This window comes from Triticum aestivum, chromosome 3D (assembly GCF_018294505.1).
Source record: "Triticum aestivum cultivar Chinese Spring chromosome 3D, IWGSC CS RefSeq v2.1, whole genome shotgun sequence".
In the NCBI taxonomy this organism is placed as follows: Eukaryota; Viridiplantae; Streptophyta; class Magnoliopsida; order Poales; family Poaceae; genus Triticum; species Triticum aestivum.
This window is the reverse complement of record NC_057802.1, coordinates 114,581,356-114,597,386: the sequence shown is the minus strand read 5'-3', so window position 1 is coordinate 114,597,386 and position 16,031 is coordinate 114,581,356. Positions and strand designations below refer to the sequence as shown.

Genomic DNA, 16,031 nt, shown 5'->3' with positions numbered 1-16,031 from the left:
GTTTAGAGTAGATACAACAACCAAACATTTAAACTATCCTTGCTCACATCATCATCATCAAAGAGATTGCACACTTCACCGAAATATTAGTAGCATGTCTTAAATATTATTCCAGAACAAAAACTGAGTACTTAAACAGTCATAAAAAGTATAAATCGCATGTGTGTGATCTTGTATGCAATATAAAAGAAGTGCAAAGATATGGATCAAGAAAAGAATTAAGAAATAGAACAACTTATATTAGTTATCGAGCCTAAATGTTAATGGTGTTTGACATGTACATTGACATGTACATCATATTATAGCTCCCAGCATACCTTTGAATATAGTGTGTCCTTGTATCAGCACATATGAGATACTGATACAAATTATTTTTTGATGTGAGTCAAATATCAGCATAAGAAATAGCCAAAGCTCTAAGCGAACCCCGTCTAAACCTATCATTGATTCCGAGTTATTAGCGTTAAAATCACTGAGAATATGAAAGAGAATAAAATTCAGATATTGCTTTTTCTGAAATCGTACCTATCATTCATTGTTGCGGTGCTGGCTTTCATTGCAGTATGATGCTCATATGCAGCATCTACTTCAGAAATATGCACATCTCTAGCAGCACATATTTGCTAAGTTCGCAGAAAAATAATTCACCAAAAAACGTTGTTGTGATAACACCTCAAGAAAGATAACAGAAGAAAATGCCCATACTACAATAATCCTTCCTCAAATCTTTAGTAATCATCAAAGTAGGCAAAGTGGCATCCCATCTATACACAACTTGATTTGTACTTGCCGGAAAGATGTTCATGAATTGTAATGTTCGATCTTTGACCCTAAATGAATGCCCAGCAACTTGATATTCAATGGCGCTAGAATACAAATTCGCCAAATACAGATTCAACCTTACAACCTCAAAACCACTCTGATGGTGCAGGCAAATTTGATATTTTTGACCTCTGAACGAAATCATTTCACAAAATAAACTGTCCCTAAAAAAATTTCACTCAGCTGATCTTTTTAATGGCGCTCGACATGAAGGCGCCACACTACACTGTGCAACGCCTGACTGACAGGCACTACACGCCTGGCCAGCGTCGCATCCCAAACTGCTTAAAAATTACTAAGTCGGTGTGCAACGCCTAAGAGTTAGGCGGCGCTGCATATTGACTTAGTATTTACTCTTAGGCGGCGCTGCATATTGACTTAGTATTTTTCGGATCGCCCGGATGCGACGCTGGCTAGGCGTGCAACGTCTGTCAGACAGGCGCTGCACGGTGTAGTGTGACGCCTTCGTGTCGGTCGCCACTTAAAAAGGTCAGCCGAGTAAAATTTTTTAAGGGCAGTTCATTTTATGAAATGATTTCATCCACAGGTCAAAATTGTCAAATTTGCCGATGGTGCATCTACATACAGAAAGGGCAAAAAAGCACCTCCCACTGAGAGAAAAGACAGTCCTGACTTCAAAACATCGGTTTCTCACTTGTGGTCTTAATGGTCAGGAACCAAAAACAGAAAGATGTCCATTATATCAGGTTGCTAACTGGATGTCATTGACTCTGAATAATCACTTACACTTCGTACGTCATTTGCTATGGTTGTGTTCAGTGTAAGTAAATCACAATGTAAATCACAACGACGATGGCGACGCCGATGGCTGACGGGGAGATCACGGACCGCGGCCGCCACCGGCGGATTGGGCGGGGTCGAGATCGAAAACTCAGCGAGTGGACCATGCCGAGGGAGTGCAACCCGTGCAGCGGCGGGCTCGCGCTCTTCAAGGGGCGGCCGAGGGAGCAGCAGCTGACGCAGCCGCCGAAGCCGAAGCTGATCCGCCACACATTCGGCAGAATGACGAACAATCGGCGCCGGTGCTGCCACGGCGCCAACAGCTTCACCTCCGTGCACGTGATATTCTGGCCACTCATGTCCATGGGGTCCGACGTCGACCGTGGCGACATCGCCGATCGACCCCCGCGGAGCTCCTCGGCAGACAAGGGCCGCACTGCGGTGTGCGTGCTATCGCCGTCCCTAGACACGCCGGCGCCCCATCGACCACGCCCGCGCGGTTGCTCGCGATCCAGGCTTAGATCAGCGAGGCCACCGCATCAACGTCTCCTGACAAGAAGAACAACACGACATCTGGCGCCGTGCACGCCCTCGTTGCCTACTCGGAAGCTGCGTTGACGATGACGGCTGCTCGGGTGTTCGCGCTGCATCGCCAACGAAGCCTATTACCACCAATGTTTATCATCTCAGCGATGTTGCCGCCGCGTGTGGTGACGCCGACGTGAAGAAGGCATGCAGAGGCTTCAAGAGGCACCTGCTGGAGATGCTGGTGGGGGACGCCAAGGTGGGAGACCTCATGGACGTCGAGGAGCTACTCGGCTGCCGGAAGAAGCTCAGGTCACGACGGGAACACCATGCAGCCGCGGCCTCATTTATGTCGCTGGCGCGCCTTGTTCATGGCCTCCATGCATGGCTCCCGATGGGGGGCGGCGCCAGCGAAGATGGGAGCCCGACGGTGACCTATGGCGAGCACTTGCCGACGACGAAGATGGGCGTGGGCGCCTTTGAGATTGGGAGCTGGAGATGCATGCGTGAAAAGCGGAGAAGGAAACTAACCCTTTTATACTCTTGTACGGCGGCGAAGCGGTGGGCAGCGGGAGGGGTTCCAGAGAGAGCTAGACACGCAGAGAAGAAACGAGAAGAAACCATATCGCCACAGAAATCACACACGTACGTTCCTGCTCACCACACGTCCTCCACGCGTTAGATTCTCGTGAATAGCTGGCTAAACAAGTTTAACCAGTAAAAGACCAACGACCAGGAGCAACCCAGCACACGCGTCATTTTCTCAGGAGCAGCAAAATAAATTCCAAAAAAACGAGAGAAAAGAATCCCTTACGGGCCTAGTATTCTTAGTATAAGAGGGAGTAGTTTGTGATGTCCTTTGTGTTACCAGTCCAAAAGTTCACCTACCGTGTATCTACCCTACAGTTGAATTCTTTCTTCGGAGCAAAATGAATGGATGAAATGCTACATTTTCAGAGGCCTTGTTTTATTCAGAAGGCTCCCCCCACATCTTCATGAGGTACCCCTCGCAGCTGCTCCCGGCGATGTCTCGCGAGGACGCCATCCTGGCGATCCCCTGCTTCGCCCCTCCTCCACCGCCGCCATTATCGCGCTTCAGGTTGTGCCGGTACTCGACGCTGATGTGCTCCAGCACCTCCACCTCGAACATGTTGATGCTCACCCTGGGGCTCATCTGGTCCCGCACGTAGGCGAAGGCCAGCTGGTCCCGCGGGTTGAACGCCTCCAGCTCGTTGAAGAGCAGGCAGGAGAAGAGGTCGCTCGCCGAGCCGTGCCTCCTGATGATGATCGCCGTGTCCGGCACATCTGCACCACGTCGAGCGAATCAGAATCGAATACATGCAGGCAGGGCACGCGAGCAATTCATCTTGAGTGGATACCTGAAGGGTATGGGAGCTTGCTGGGGGACCATGGCTGCAGGCCGTGGCTGCAGTAGGCCTCCATCTGCGCCCTGATGGCGTCCACGTCGCGCCACTTGCGCCACCGCGCCGTGGCGATCGCCTCCTCCATGGCGTGGAGGTTGAACGGGTGCCTGGAGACCGCCATGTCCGCGCCCTTGCCGGCGAGGAGCGAGTGCACCAGCAGCAGCGGGTCCACCGTGAGCTGCATCTTGGCGTCCACCCACACGCTGAACCTGGCGTTCGGGAACAGCCTGTGCAGCAGGTGCTTCACCACGACGCCGTTCATGGCGGGGTCCTCGTAGGGGAGCTGCTGCTGCAGCAGCGTCACCACGCGCCATGCGCCGACGACCGCGCTGGCCGACGCGACATGCCCGTCTTCCAGGATGCCGTGGCTCGCCAGGACCCGGTGGGTACGGTCGTCGATGAACATGAAGAAGCACGCCGCCTTGACTGTATGGGACCCGAGCCCCTTGGGCTGCCGGATCTTGTCGTGGTCGTTGAAGATCGCCGAGGCGACCACCACCCCTCGGCAGCTCTCCATCGCCAATCTGTCTGAAACCATCAACGTTAAACAAGCGCACTTCCCTTTTCGTGAAGTCGAGTGACATTACTTCGTCGGTCCGAACTAAAAAAGAATCCGTTTTCTTTTTATAAGGGCTAAAATCACTTATTTTTTTGGCTTCAATTTTTACTTCAATTTTTCTATAAAATTGTTTCCGACCAGTTACTACCCAGGATCCCAACCTAACAACTTCATTTCTGTCTAAATTGCGGAGTCAAGCATGGTAACAGTAATGAGTGGAATCCTCGCAAAAATAATAATATGGAAAACTGCTACGCCTCCATCCATTCAAATGTATAGGGTTTAATACATTTTTCGAGATTACATTTTACCGCAGTTTATAGCAATAATATATGACATTCATATTACACGAAGCATATCACCAAATTCGTATTAGAAAGAAGTTTCTAATGATATAACTTTTATATCATACATTTCATATACTCGTATTTTAGAGTGTTAACAATTTTATCAATGATCAAAGACAACCTTAAAAGACATATTAGGGCATCTGCAACGGCAACCCACAAAAATCCTCCCGCATCCGTCCAAGGACACGGATGCAAGAGGACGCCATCCAACCGTAGCGGCATACATTTTCACAACAACTCGAACCAACCGGGCGAAATTTATGCAAACACGGCCGGATTTCATATAAAATGCCGGATTTTCATATAAACATGACGGATTTCAGTATAATAATACCTAATCTAAATCGCCGCCCGCGGATCCCTTTGTCTTCATCATGTCCGACAGCCCGATCACTGAACTGTCGGGAGCCTTGGAGGAATATGTTTCGGCGCAAAGGACGGCTTGCTTCCCCACACCTCATCGGAGTGGAACCACCGGCTGATGCTTCAACGGGAGGGGAAGGCAGCGCCTCCACTTTCCGTGGAGCCCATGTGGGATCGACGGAGGTCTTCGCAAGACAAGAGTCAGGCAAGACACCAGTTGTGTACGCCGGCGTCGCCTCGGCGGTGGCCTTCATGGGACCCAAGCGGCGGCGGACTCCCGTGTTCTACTTCTCCTCGATGATAACGGCGGACGTGGAGGCACCGCCGTGCACCCAGCTTATGTCTCTGCCTGCATGGCGCGGTCGCAGGCACGGGCGACGCGGTCGCAGACACGAGAGGCGCGGTACGACGTGGCATCGTCGACGACAGCAATGATGCCCGTGTCTTCGTGCTCCCCGACGTGCCGGCGTGGAGCAACTCGCCACTCATCGGGTGGGCCTAGAGCAGCGAGTTACTGAACCACGCGCCGGCTTGGGGCGGCAACTTACTCCGTCGGGCCAGGCGCAGGAGGTGGTGCAGTGAGCTGCCTCGCTCGTATTCGGCTGGCTCGGCGGGCCACCCAGTTGGCTTGTATGCCAGAGAACTGCTCTTCGAAAGCCATCATAAGAGTGGTGAAGGAGGAGATGAGGGGAGTGGCGGAGAGGTGCGGTTCTTGCCCGGCATCTGGCCTCGTTTACATAGAGGGCGGACGCGAGGAGCTCGGCCGGTGTAGCATTTAATGTCGGCCTGCTCATGAGCGGATGTGTAGCCGGAGTAGTTTTCTTTGCTTCCACGCGGGTTTAGTGGGGGCGTATGAATGCGGCGAGGAGGCGTGTTCACCCGGGCGTGCAGCGGGCGGCGCCCTCGGCTGGCGAGCCGCTTCAATGGCGGAGGCAGTGAAAGGTCGTGTCCGCCCTGAGCCGCCTTCAATGCGGAGCGATGCTCTCTACAGCGGCAAGAATGCGGGCAGTTAGCGCCGGGTGGGATAAGCGCGGGGGGGTGGGAGGGGTTTTTGGTGGGCCGGGACGGGCAGAACGGGTTTGGGAGCGGTCTGGACTCCCGCGAACCTCTCCCACTTTTGTCTCCGGTTTGCGGGGAAAATCGCGTCCGGACCGACCCGCGAACCAATATAGGTCGACGTTGGATGGGTTCCGCGATCCGGATAGTGCGGTTCGGACGGTTGCGTGAGGTTTGCGGGTCGGCGTTGGAGATGCCCTTAAGCCCTATATTTGGATGGAGGGAGTGCACTTTTTTGAATGCTATAAACCATACATTAAATAGGTCTAAGTTTTACAAAAACACCCTAACAAAAAAATAAAAATTATAAATGGATGAAGGAAGTCCGCCGCCCTCCCCAACCTGCAAACCAATGGCACGACATGCGCCTAAATAGACTTTCACTCTCTTCTATTGAGCCAAAAAGTAGCTATCCCGCTAAATTTTTCCCAGCGGGCCAAGGTTTGTTTGACATAAAGATAGATAAGTGACCTTACTACGCCGCACGTGCCTACACCGCCGAAACAAGAGAGTCGATGTAACTATGGATGTGAAGTCATCATATACGCTGCCATGAGGGATCATCGACAACAATTCGAAGCACAAACTGTCGACCTAGAAAGAGGTTGAAGGCTAGACGCAATCCAGTCGACGGCAAAAGCCTCGTCGTAGGAGAGGGAGGGCGGAGGCCGGACAAGGAGACCCAACCCCACGTCGATGACAAAAGCATCATTATAGGATCTTATTGACAAGACCACCGTGCCACCGTAAAGCGAGGCTAAAGCATTGTGCTTGACGCTCTCGGCTACAACCCGACAAACTGGATATGGTAAACCAACCATCAGTGCCCCGGGGTGACATCGAAACCAGCGCGAGCAAAATAGGGATGTCACTTGAGGTACTTATTCCTCTGCATCGTTGCTATCACCTCTTAAACGGAAGACACAAGTACACGAAACCTAACAAACTGGAGCGAAACTCACAACGATATGAGTACACCAAAACCTAATTATCTGTGGATTTTTGTATTATTCTTCTAATTCTCCTGATCTTTATATACTCAATAAAGTTGATTGAAAATATATTCGATAGAAATAACTACACCATAAACATGCTCAAGGCAGTCTTCAGTGTATTTTGAGTAGTATCCGACTCCCTCTATTCCAAAAGTGCATTATAGATTTTAGCCTAAGACAAACCTTGTAATGTTTGACCAAGTTAAAAAATTGCACTAGATGCTGATTTTTTTATAAACTTTGTCAAAGTTTACAAATTTTGACTTGCTAAAAAAAATCTATGTACACGATATTTATCACATGCACTAAATATGTTTGTAAGTACAATTTGCCAAAGAGTTGTACCTTAGTGGAGTACTAACTTATGATATGCATTAAATATGTACATAGGTACGATTTTCCATTGACTCGTATCTTTACTGGTGTATCTTATCATTTAACACATTTTATGAGATTTTGTCTAGTTGCATCTTTTAGGTAAAGTTGACGTGATTCTACTAGAGCAAAATACTCCCTCCGTTCGAAATTACTTGTTGCAGAAATGGATGTATCAAATACATCTAGATACATCCATTTTCACGACAAGTAATTCCGAACGGAGGGAGTACGAAATAAGGACAAATAACTCACCGGCTTGTGCGAGGGGAAAGTCCTTGAAGAATCCACAGGGGATTTCCACTGCGCTGTCTGTGTGATTGAAGAAGGATCTTCGTTCCTCGGTGGAGAAATTTCCCGCAAACGAGTCCCTCCTGCCGTTCTGGTACCGCAACGCAGGGAATGCACGATGTCTCGCCGAGAGGTTGCGGCCGACGCCATTGATCTCTTGCAAAACGGTGTTATAATCTGCTCGAAGAACGAAATTTGTGGGTCAGAAAGGCAATGAAATGACCGGCGTTTTTGGCATATGGCAATAGATAAAAAAATAAAAAGGCAGAACCATTCACAAGAACGACAATTTGACGGGAAATATTGCGACAAGAAACACAATCCTTGCGAGTTATGGTGCGAATGATCGGATTCTATAGAAAGCGGAGACGATCTCTTCGGGCGGTGGAGGCCGAGACCTGAGAACACGGCCGGGTCGGAGCAGAGCGCGCGCGGGGTGGGGAGTGAGTACTTGTGCACGCCGTAGTCGCGCGGGTACTCGAAGAGCGGCGTCGCCGGAGGGGAGGGGCGGGCGGGGCGGAGGAGGAGGAGGTGGAGGGGCAGGCAGCGCGAGGGGTCGGAGAAGGAGACGTAGAGCGCGAGCGGGAGCGTGGTGAGGAGGTAGAGCAGCGAGAGGCAGAGCAGCTTGGACTGCAGCAGCGGGGGCCTCCGCACGCGCACCCACGCCATGCCGCTCGCGCTCGCCCCAGCCAGAGCGCGCGCGCGGACGTGTCACCCAGTTTGTTTCGACTCTTTGAGCTGAGTGATCGGGTCACACGGGGAGCGGAGATCGGGGGTCCTCGTGCATGCCGCACGTCCGTTACGGAGAGAAAAACGACCTGCCGTGCCCGTGGTCCTGCATGCCGCACGTCTGTTACGGAGAGAAAAATGAGCTGCCGGCTATTTATCGTTTCTCATGCGCCACAAAATGTTTAGTACTGTACGTCGATGGTAGCACGTAGACACTCCCTGTTTGTAGCGATGCTCCAAGAGAGAGTGCAGTCGGTGTAGTGAGAATCACCGTTTCTGTTTGAGGTGACGGAAGAAACCTGGACTCGACTCCTCTGTTTGATTCTTCAGTTGCAGCGCCGGTGTGATAGCCGGGGATATTTATAGGAAACGTATCATCGGAACAATCTTCTCAAATGCGAAAGAAAGCAACAGGCCGCCAAAACGGCAAACAGTTTGTTGCACCAAAAGAGGCACTTTATTGCTCGCAAGTCCATACAGCGCAAAACAGTTCACTATTTCGCTTAAGCAGTTTATAAGGCACCACCATTATTCGTCCGGTTATATAGAAGCTTAAAAGACAAGACACTCATATACGAGTTCACTGATTGATCTAGCCAGTTACATGTCAGACGCGGCCATGGTGTCGAAGAGCATCCAGATCTCGTTGACCCTGCCGCTGAACTCGAACGGCGAGTTGTACTGCGCCACGGTGTACTCGGACGCCGGGTCGGCCTTGCGGCCGTCGGACACGGCGGCGGCCCACCTGGTCCCCTGCAGGCTGGCGTCGAGCAGCGCGGCCTGCTTGCCGACGTCGGCGTCGGCCACGAAGCCGCCGAACCGGCGCACGGCCGCGTACCTCGCCCCGGCCCACCTCTGCACGTGCAGGCCCTCGGCCGGCGGCGGGTCCGCCTGGTTCTTCGCCGGCACGTAGAAGCTGACCACGAAGGAGGAGACGCAGAAGGGCCCGTCGCTGGGCGCCACCCGCGTCAGCACCGGCGCCGTCATCTCGATCGTCTCGTTGTAGGCGTTCTTCCCCTGGATGTACTTGAAAAGCCTGGCCCATGCAAACAAGCGAAGCCCGTTACTGTTATCCCAGGCCCATTTGTTTAGGCCCACGTGAAGCCCAAAAGAGAGCTTCACTGGCGCACTACTGCTGCAATGGCGAAGGGAGCGGCGTGCTTACTGGAGGAAGCCGGAGCGGGTGGCGTCGACGAGCGAGATGTCCTCGATGGGCGCGGTGGACACCCACATGGCGTCCTTGTACCGCCGGATCTCGAACCCGTTGGCGCTGTCCACCACGTCGTACGCCGGGCACTCGATGCGCTCGCACGACGGCGGCACGGCGGCGCCCGCGCCGAGGGCAAGCAGGGCGGCCGCGGCGAGTAGGAGGAGCATGCCGCTCCGCCGCGCCATGGTTTTTCGGTGGGGAGTGGAGTGGGGGATGGGAATTGTGGGGCTCGGGTGCGTGCGTGCCTCTGGGGATTGATTGGTGGTGGTGGGATAAATACGGCTCGGCCGCGGCTCAGGGTGGCCGCGGCGGCCGTGCTTCCACGTCGACGGGATTCGAGCACTTGGCCGTCATCGTTCGGGTCTTGAGGATCGAGACTGGCAAGCGGGGGAGAGGGGACACACGTAGACAGTAGAAGCATCGGTTGGTGGTTTCTGAGATGATTTTCACTGTCATATCTGAAGGTGTGATAATACTATCTTGGTATTTCTGTTAAAATTTACTCCCTCCGTCCTATAATATAAGAGCATTTTTGACACTATATTAGTGTAAAAAAACCGTTTTTATATTATGGGATGGAGGGAGTAGAACGCTCGAGGCCTCTCTATTGAATTATTTTACTGCCAGGATGAACGTATATACCCTTTCTTCTTAACACAACCACGCTCTGCTGAAGCTAGAAACAAAATCCTATTGTTTCGTTTGTTAGAGTTGTGTCAAATATTATTATACAAGATAGGTTACGGTTGGACTTAGAATCGTACGGTGTGTGACAGAATATAAAGTCATGTCCAAGTAGGGCACTTGTATCGTAGACCTCTTATATATAGTGGGGCTAGACACATGATGTAACTATGCCAATGTAATAGCACGGGCACGCGGGGGAGCCGGCGGCATTGCGCCGGCGCCCAGGCGACCGGGGTGCGGTATTGTAGCGGTTTCATGGGGAGGAGCGCCCGTAGTTAGGCTCCGGAGATGTAGCCACATCGGTGAACCTCGTTAACAAATCTCGGTGTCGTGCTTGTGTGATTGCTTGATCCTCGATAGATCGACTTGCGCTTCAGATTAATTCTAACAAATGGTATCATGAGTTAGGTTGTTCGGAGGCTGTGGATGTAGATCTAAAGAAAAAGCTCGGCTTGGATCAAGGTTGTTCACAGGAAGCATGTCGCCGGCGGAGCGCCATGCGCGGACAAGAAATCGATCTGGAAGCGAGCAAGTACAAGAAGCAATGCCTCTCGCGGCCATAGCTCTCCCCGTGTGCGACGCGCCGCTTGCACGATGCCTCGGATCCAATTGATCCGATCTCGCCCCGTGCACTGACTAGGTTGCTTGCTCCTGCCGCGGCCACCGCTGCCCATCGCTCGCCAAGACGACCTCGAGCACGATTTTGTAGCCGCTGATTTCGTCCGATCTGCTTCGCATTGGGGGTGTTTGGTTCCTTGCGCTGCATGTGGTTCGCATCCACCGTGCAAGTTTTCGTTGTTTGGTACCCCGCATGGGCTTTTCAGCCTGGCCCAGTGGACGCAAAAAGGGGCCTCTCAGCCAGGCCGAGGGAAACGCAGAGATCGAGCGTAGCTCGCGTGCAGGCGCGTTCCTTTGCTTTTCTTCTCCCCTTCGTTCTCTTATGACCAAGCACTCTGCAGCCGCCCTCATCAAGCTGCCGCCGTCCTGGACCAACAGTCGCCGCTGCCCTCGTCATGCCCCGCCGTCCTCCGCCGCCGCCATCCTCGACCAAGCGTCGCCGCAATGTCGACCAAGCGCCGCCGCCCTCATCAAGACGCCGTCGTCCTCGACCAACAGCCGCCGCTGCCCTCGTCAAGCCCGGCATCCTCCGCCACTGTCGTCCTCGACCAAGCACCGCCGCCCTTGTCAAGCCGCCGCACACCAGATCTTGCAGCCTTGCGCCGCCACATGCTGGATCCCGTCGTCTGGAGCCCGCGCTTCGGATCTCGTCATCCCACGCTGCTGCATCATCGAGTGCGCCATGATTCAATTCAAGTATGCGAGATAGTTACTGGAGCAGTGCAGTTTTGGCCATGACTGGCGGCTCGAGCGCTGGAGATTACGTGCTAGCCGTCTCCTCTGTCGCTGTAGTAGCAAACGATGATTTGGCAAGCCTAGCGAAATACAGAAGATGGTCATCTCCTCTACACGAGGTGCAGCCATATCATGCAAGTTAACCAAACACCCATCTCTGCTCATTCTTGTATCAGCCCAACCAGGTCGAGCTCACTCAGGATCCCTCATGCAATGCAGCCTGTAGCTACCCAGGGAACCAAACACAGCCTATGGTGCGGCGCACGGCTGGCCCGTGTGAGGCCAAGATGGGCTGAAGGCCGTATGAGTCCGCGTGGTTGGAGGCTGACATGCAAGATGAGATTTGTTGGTTAAAAAAAGAGGGATACGTGACGGATTGATGCTATCCATCAAGTGGAAGAGATGAAAAGCTAATTGATTTACGGCCTACAGGAGCACGAGGTGGAGTGTTCGAGTCTTTCCATTGATCTTCACGGTGAAATAGACACGGGAAGGCTTACATGATGCAGTTTGGCTTTATGTGCATGGTTGTGTACGAGGATGGTAACGTGAGGGTCCGTGGTGTGCGTGGATGATGACATGTGTATAAGGCTCGGAGGATTCTGGAGTGTGTCGTGGCAGGATCATGCATACATAGGGCGTCAAGCAATGCACGGAGATGTGCGGGTGAAGCATGATTTGCAATTGATAAGTTTGGCTGGGTTGGACTGGATAGTCTGGCGGATTGACGGGGATATCGGCCAAAGTAGAAGACGGCGGTGATTTCAGTGAGTACGGCATATGAGTGTGATGTTGATGGTGGTCGACTTCTGTGGCGTGGAAACATGTGATGCAGGCCTGACGGCTTGTGTGTCTTTAACAAGACTATGACGCGGGGTTGATTCAAGACGGTGCACACAAGGGACCTCGAAGTCAACAAGGCGCAGGGTAGCACTGTTGGGGAACGCAGTAATTTCAAAAAAAATCCTACGCACACGCAAGATCCATTTAGGTGATGCATAGCAACGAGCTGGGAGAGTGTGTCCACGTACCCTCGTAGACCAAAAGAGGAAGCGTTTAGTAACACGGTTGATGTAGTCGAACGTCTTCGCGATCCAACCGATCCAAGTACCGAACGCACGGCACCTCGATCTGCACACGTTCAGCTCGGTGACGTCCCTCGTACTCTTGATCCAGCTGAGGCCGAGGGAGAGTTCCGTCAGCACGACAGCGTGGTGATGGTGATGATGAAGCTACCGACGCAGGGCTTCGCCTAAGCACTGCAACGATATGACCGAGGTGGAAATCTGTGGAGGGGGGCACCGCACACGGCTAAGAAATCAACTTGTGTGTCTATGGGGTGCCCCCTCCCCCGTATATAAAGGAGTGGAGGAGTGAAGGGCCGGCCCTCCAATGGCGCGCCCAAGGGGGGGGGGAGTCCTACTCCCAATAGGAGTAGGTTTCCCCCCTTCCCTAGTTGGAGTAGGAGAAGAAGGAAGAGGGAGAGGGAGAGAAGGAAAGGGGGGCCGACCCCCCTCCCAATTCGGATTGGGCTTGGGGGGGCGTACCCACCTTGGCTTCCTCCTCCTCTCTTCCACCATGGCCCATTAACTCCCCGGGGGGTTCCGGTAATCCCCCGGTACTCCGGTAAATGCCGGAACTTACCCGGAACCATTCCGATGTCCAAACATAGCCTTCCAATAAATCGATATTTATGTCTCGACCATTTCGAGACTTCTCGTCATGTCCGTGATCACACCCGGGACTCCGAACAACCTTCGGTACATCAAAACACATAAACTCATAATACCGATCGTCATCGAACGTTAAGCGTGCGGACCCTATGGGTTCGAGAACTATGTAGACATGACCGAGACTCATCTCCGGTCAATAACCAATAGCGGAACCTGGATGCTCATATTGGTTCCTACATATTCTACGAAGATCTTTATCGGTCAAACCGCATAACAACATACGTTGTTCCCTTTGTCATCGGTATGTTACTTGCCCGAGATTCGATTGTGGGTATCATCATACCTAGTTCAATCTCGTTACCGGCAAGTCTCTTTACTCGTTCCGTAATGCATCATCCCGCAACTAACTCATTAGTCACATTGCTTGCAAGGCTTATAGTGATGATCATTACCGAGAGGGCCCAGAGATACCTCTCCGATACACGGAGTGACAAATCCTAATCTCGATCTATGCCAACTCAACAAAAACCATCGAAGACACCTATAGAGCATCTTTATAATCACCCAGTTACGTTGTGACGTTTGATAGCACACAAGGTGTTCCTCCGGTACTCGAGAGTTGCATAATCTCATAGTCAGAGGAACATGTATAAGTCATGAAGAAAGCAATAGCAATAAAACTAAATGATCAATATGCTATGCTAAGGGATGGGTCTTTTCCATCACATCATTCTCTAATGATGTGATCCCGTTCATCAAATGACAACACATGTCTATGGCTAGGAAACTTAGCCATCTTTGATTAACGAGCTAGTCAAGTAGAGGCATACTAGGGACACTCTGTTTTGTCTATGTATTCACACATGTACTAAGTTTCCGGTTAATACAATTCTAGCATGAATAATAAACATTTATCATGATATAAGGAAATATAAATAACAACTTTATTATTGCCTCTAGGGTATATTTGCTTCAGTCTCCCACTTGCACTAGAGTCAATAATCTAGTTCACATCGCCATGTGATTTAACACCAATAGTTCACATCTTTATGTGATTCACACCCATAGTTCACATCGCCATGTGACCAACACTCAAAGGGTTTTACTAGAGTCAATAATCTAGTTCACATCGCTATGTGATTAACACCCAAGAGTAATAAGGTATGATTATGTTTTGCCTGTGAGAGAAATTATAGTCTACGGGTCTGCAACATTCAGACCCGTATGTATTTTGCTAATTTCTATGTCTACAATACTCTGCACGGAGCTACTCTAGCTAATTGCTCCCACTTTCAATATGTATCTAGACCGAGACTTAGAGTCATCCAGATTGGTGTCAAAGCTTGCATCGACGTAACTCTGTATGACGAACTCTTTGTCACCTCCATAACCGAGAAACATTTCCTTATTTCATTAAGGATAATTTTGACCGATGTCCAGTGATCCACTCCTAGATCCTTATTGTACCCTCTTGCCAAACTCATGGTGAGGTTCACAATAGATCTGGTACACAACATAGCATACTTCATAGAACCTATGAATGAGGCATAGGGAATGAATTTTCATTCTCTTTCTATTTTCTGCCGTGGTCGGGTTTTGAGTCTTTACTGAACTTCACACCTTGCAACACAGGCAAGAACTCCTTCTTTGACTGTTCCATTTTGAACTACTTCAAAATCTTGTCAAGGTATGTACTCATTGAAAAAACTTATCAAGCGTCTTGTTCTATCTCTATAGATCTTGATGCTCAATATGTAAGCAGATTCACCGAGGTCTTTCTTTGAAAAACTCCTTTCAAACACTCCTTTATGCTTTCCAGAAAAAATTCTACATTATTTCCGATCAACAATATGTCATTCACATATACTTATCATAAATGATGTAGTGCTTCCACTCACTTTCTTGTAAATACATGCTTCATGCAAGTTTGTATAAAACTATATGCTTCGATCAACTCATCAAAGCATATATTCCAACTCCGAGATGCTTGTACCAGTCCATAGATGGATCGCTAGAGCTTGCACACTTTGTTAGCACCTTTAGGATAGACAAAAACCTTCTTGTTGTATCATATACAACTTTTCTTTAAGAAATCCATTAAGGAATGCAGTTTTGACATCCATTTGCCAGATTTCATAAAAAGTGGCAATTGCTAAGATGATTCGGACATACTTAAGCATCGCTATGAGTGAGAAAATCTCATCGTAGTCAACACCTTGAACTTGTCGAAAACCTTTTGCGACAATTCGAGCTTTGTAGATAGTAACACTACTATCAGCGTTTGTCTTCCTCTTGAAGATCCATTTATTCTCTATGGCTTGCCGATCATCGCGCAAGTCAACCAAAGTCCACACTTTGTTCTCATAAATGGATCCCATCTCAGATTTCATGTCCTCAAGCCATTTTGCGGAATCTGGGCTCATCATCGCTTCCTCATAGTTCATAGGTTCGTCATGGTCAAGTAACATGACCTCCAGAACAGGATTACCGTACCACTCTGGTGTGGATCTTAGTCTAGTTGACCTACGAGGTTCGGTAGTAACTTGATCAGAAGTTTCATGATCATCATCATTAGCTTCCTCACTTACTGGTGTAGGAATCACTGGAACTGTTTTCTGTGATGTACTACTTTCCAACTCAGGAGAAGGTACAATTACCTCATCAAGTTCTACTTTCCTCCCACTCACTTCTTTCGAGAGAAACTCCTTCTCTAGAAAGGATCCATTCTTAGCAATGAATATCTTGCCTTCGGATCTATGATAAAAGGTGTACCCAACAGTCTCCTTTGGGTATCCTATGAAGACACATTTCTCCGATTTGGGTTCGAGCTTATTAGGTTGAAGCTTTTTCACATAAGCATCGCAACCCCAAACTTTAA

General features: G+C 50.4%; 2 protein-coding genes across 2 annotated transcripts; both read right to left on the bottom strand.

The window, feature by feature from the left end:
- Positions 1-3,057: 3,057 nt before the first annotated feature.
- Positions 3,058-8,262, bottom strand: LOC123074303 (probable hexosyltransferase MUCI70; the record flags this gene model as incomplete). The annotated part of the gene is given in 4 exon segments (XM_044497185.1): positions 3,058-3,393; positions 3,468-4,040; positions 7,466-7,678; positions 7,900-8,262. Coding segments are annotated over 4 exon segments (1,393 nt in total), but the record flags the coding sequence as incomplete, so codon positions are not given.
- A 406-nt stretch (positions 8,263-8,668) lies between these two features.
- On the bottom strand, positions 8,669-9,772 carry LOC123077759 (heme-binding protein 2). The gene is made up of 2 exons (XM_044500080.1): positions 9,396-9,772; positions 8,669-9,266 (listed from the first exon to the last, which is right to left on the bottom strand). The coding sequence occupies exons 1-2, from the start codon at positions 9,623-9,625 to the stop codon at positions 8,831-8,833; spliced, it is 666 nt and encodes a 221-aa protein (XP_044356015.1). The 5' UTR covers positions 9,626-9,772; the 3' UTR covers positions 8,669-8,830.
- Positions 9,773-16,031: the final 6,259 nt, after the last annotated feature.

Coding starts and splice junctions, on each gene's coding strand:
- LOC123077759 (XM_044500080.1), bottom strand. CDS start 9,625: ATGGCGCGGCGGAGCGGCATGCTCCTCCTACTCGCCGCGGCCGCCCTG. Junction 9,267..9,395: donor ACCCGCTCCGGCTTCCTCCA/GTAAGCACGCCG, acceptor TGCATGGGCCAG/GCTTTTCAAGTACATCCAGG.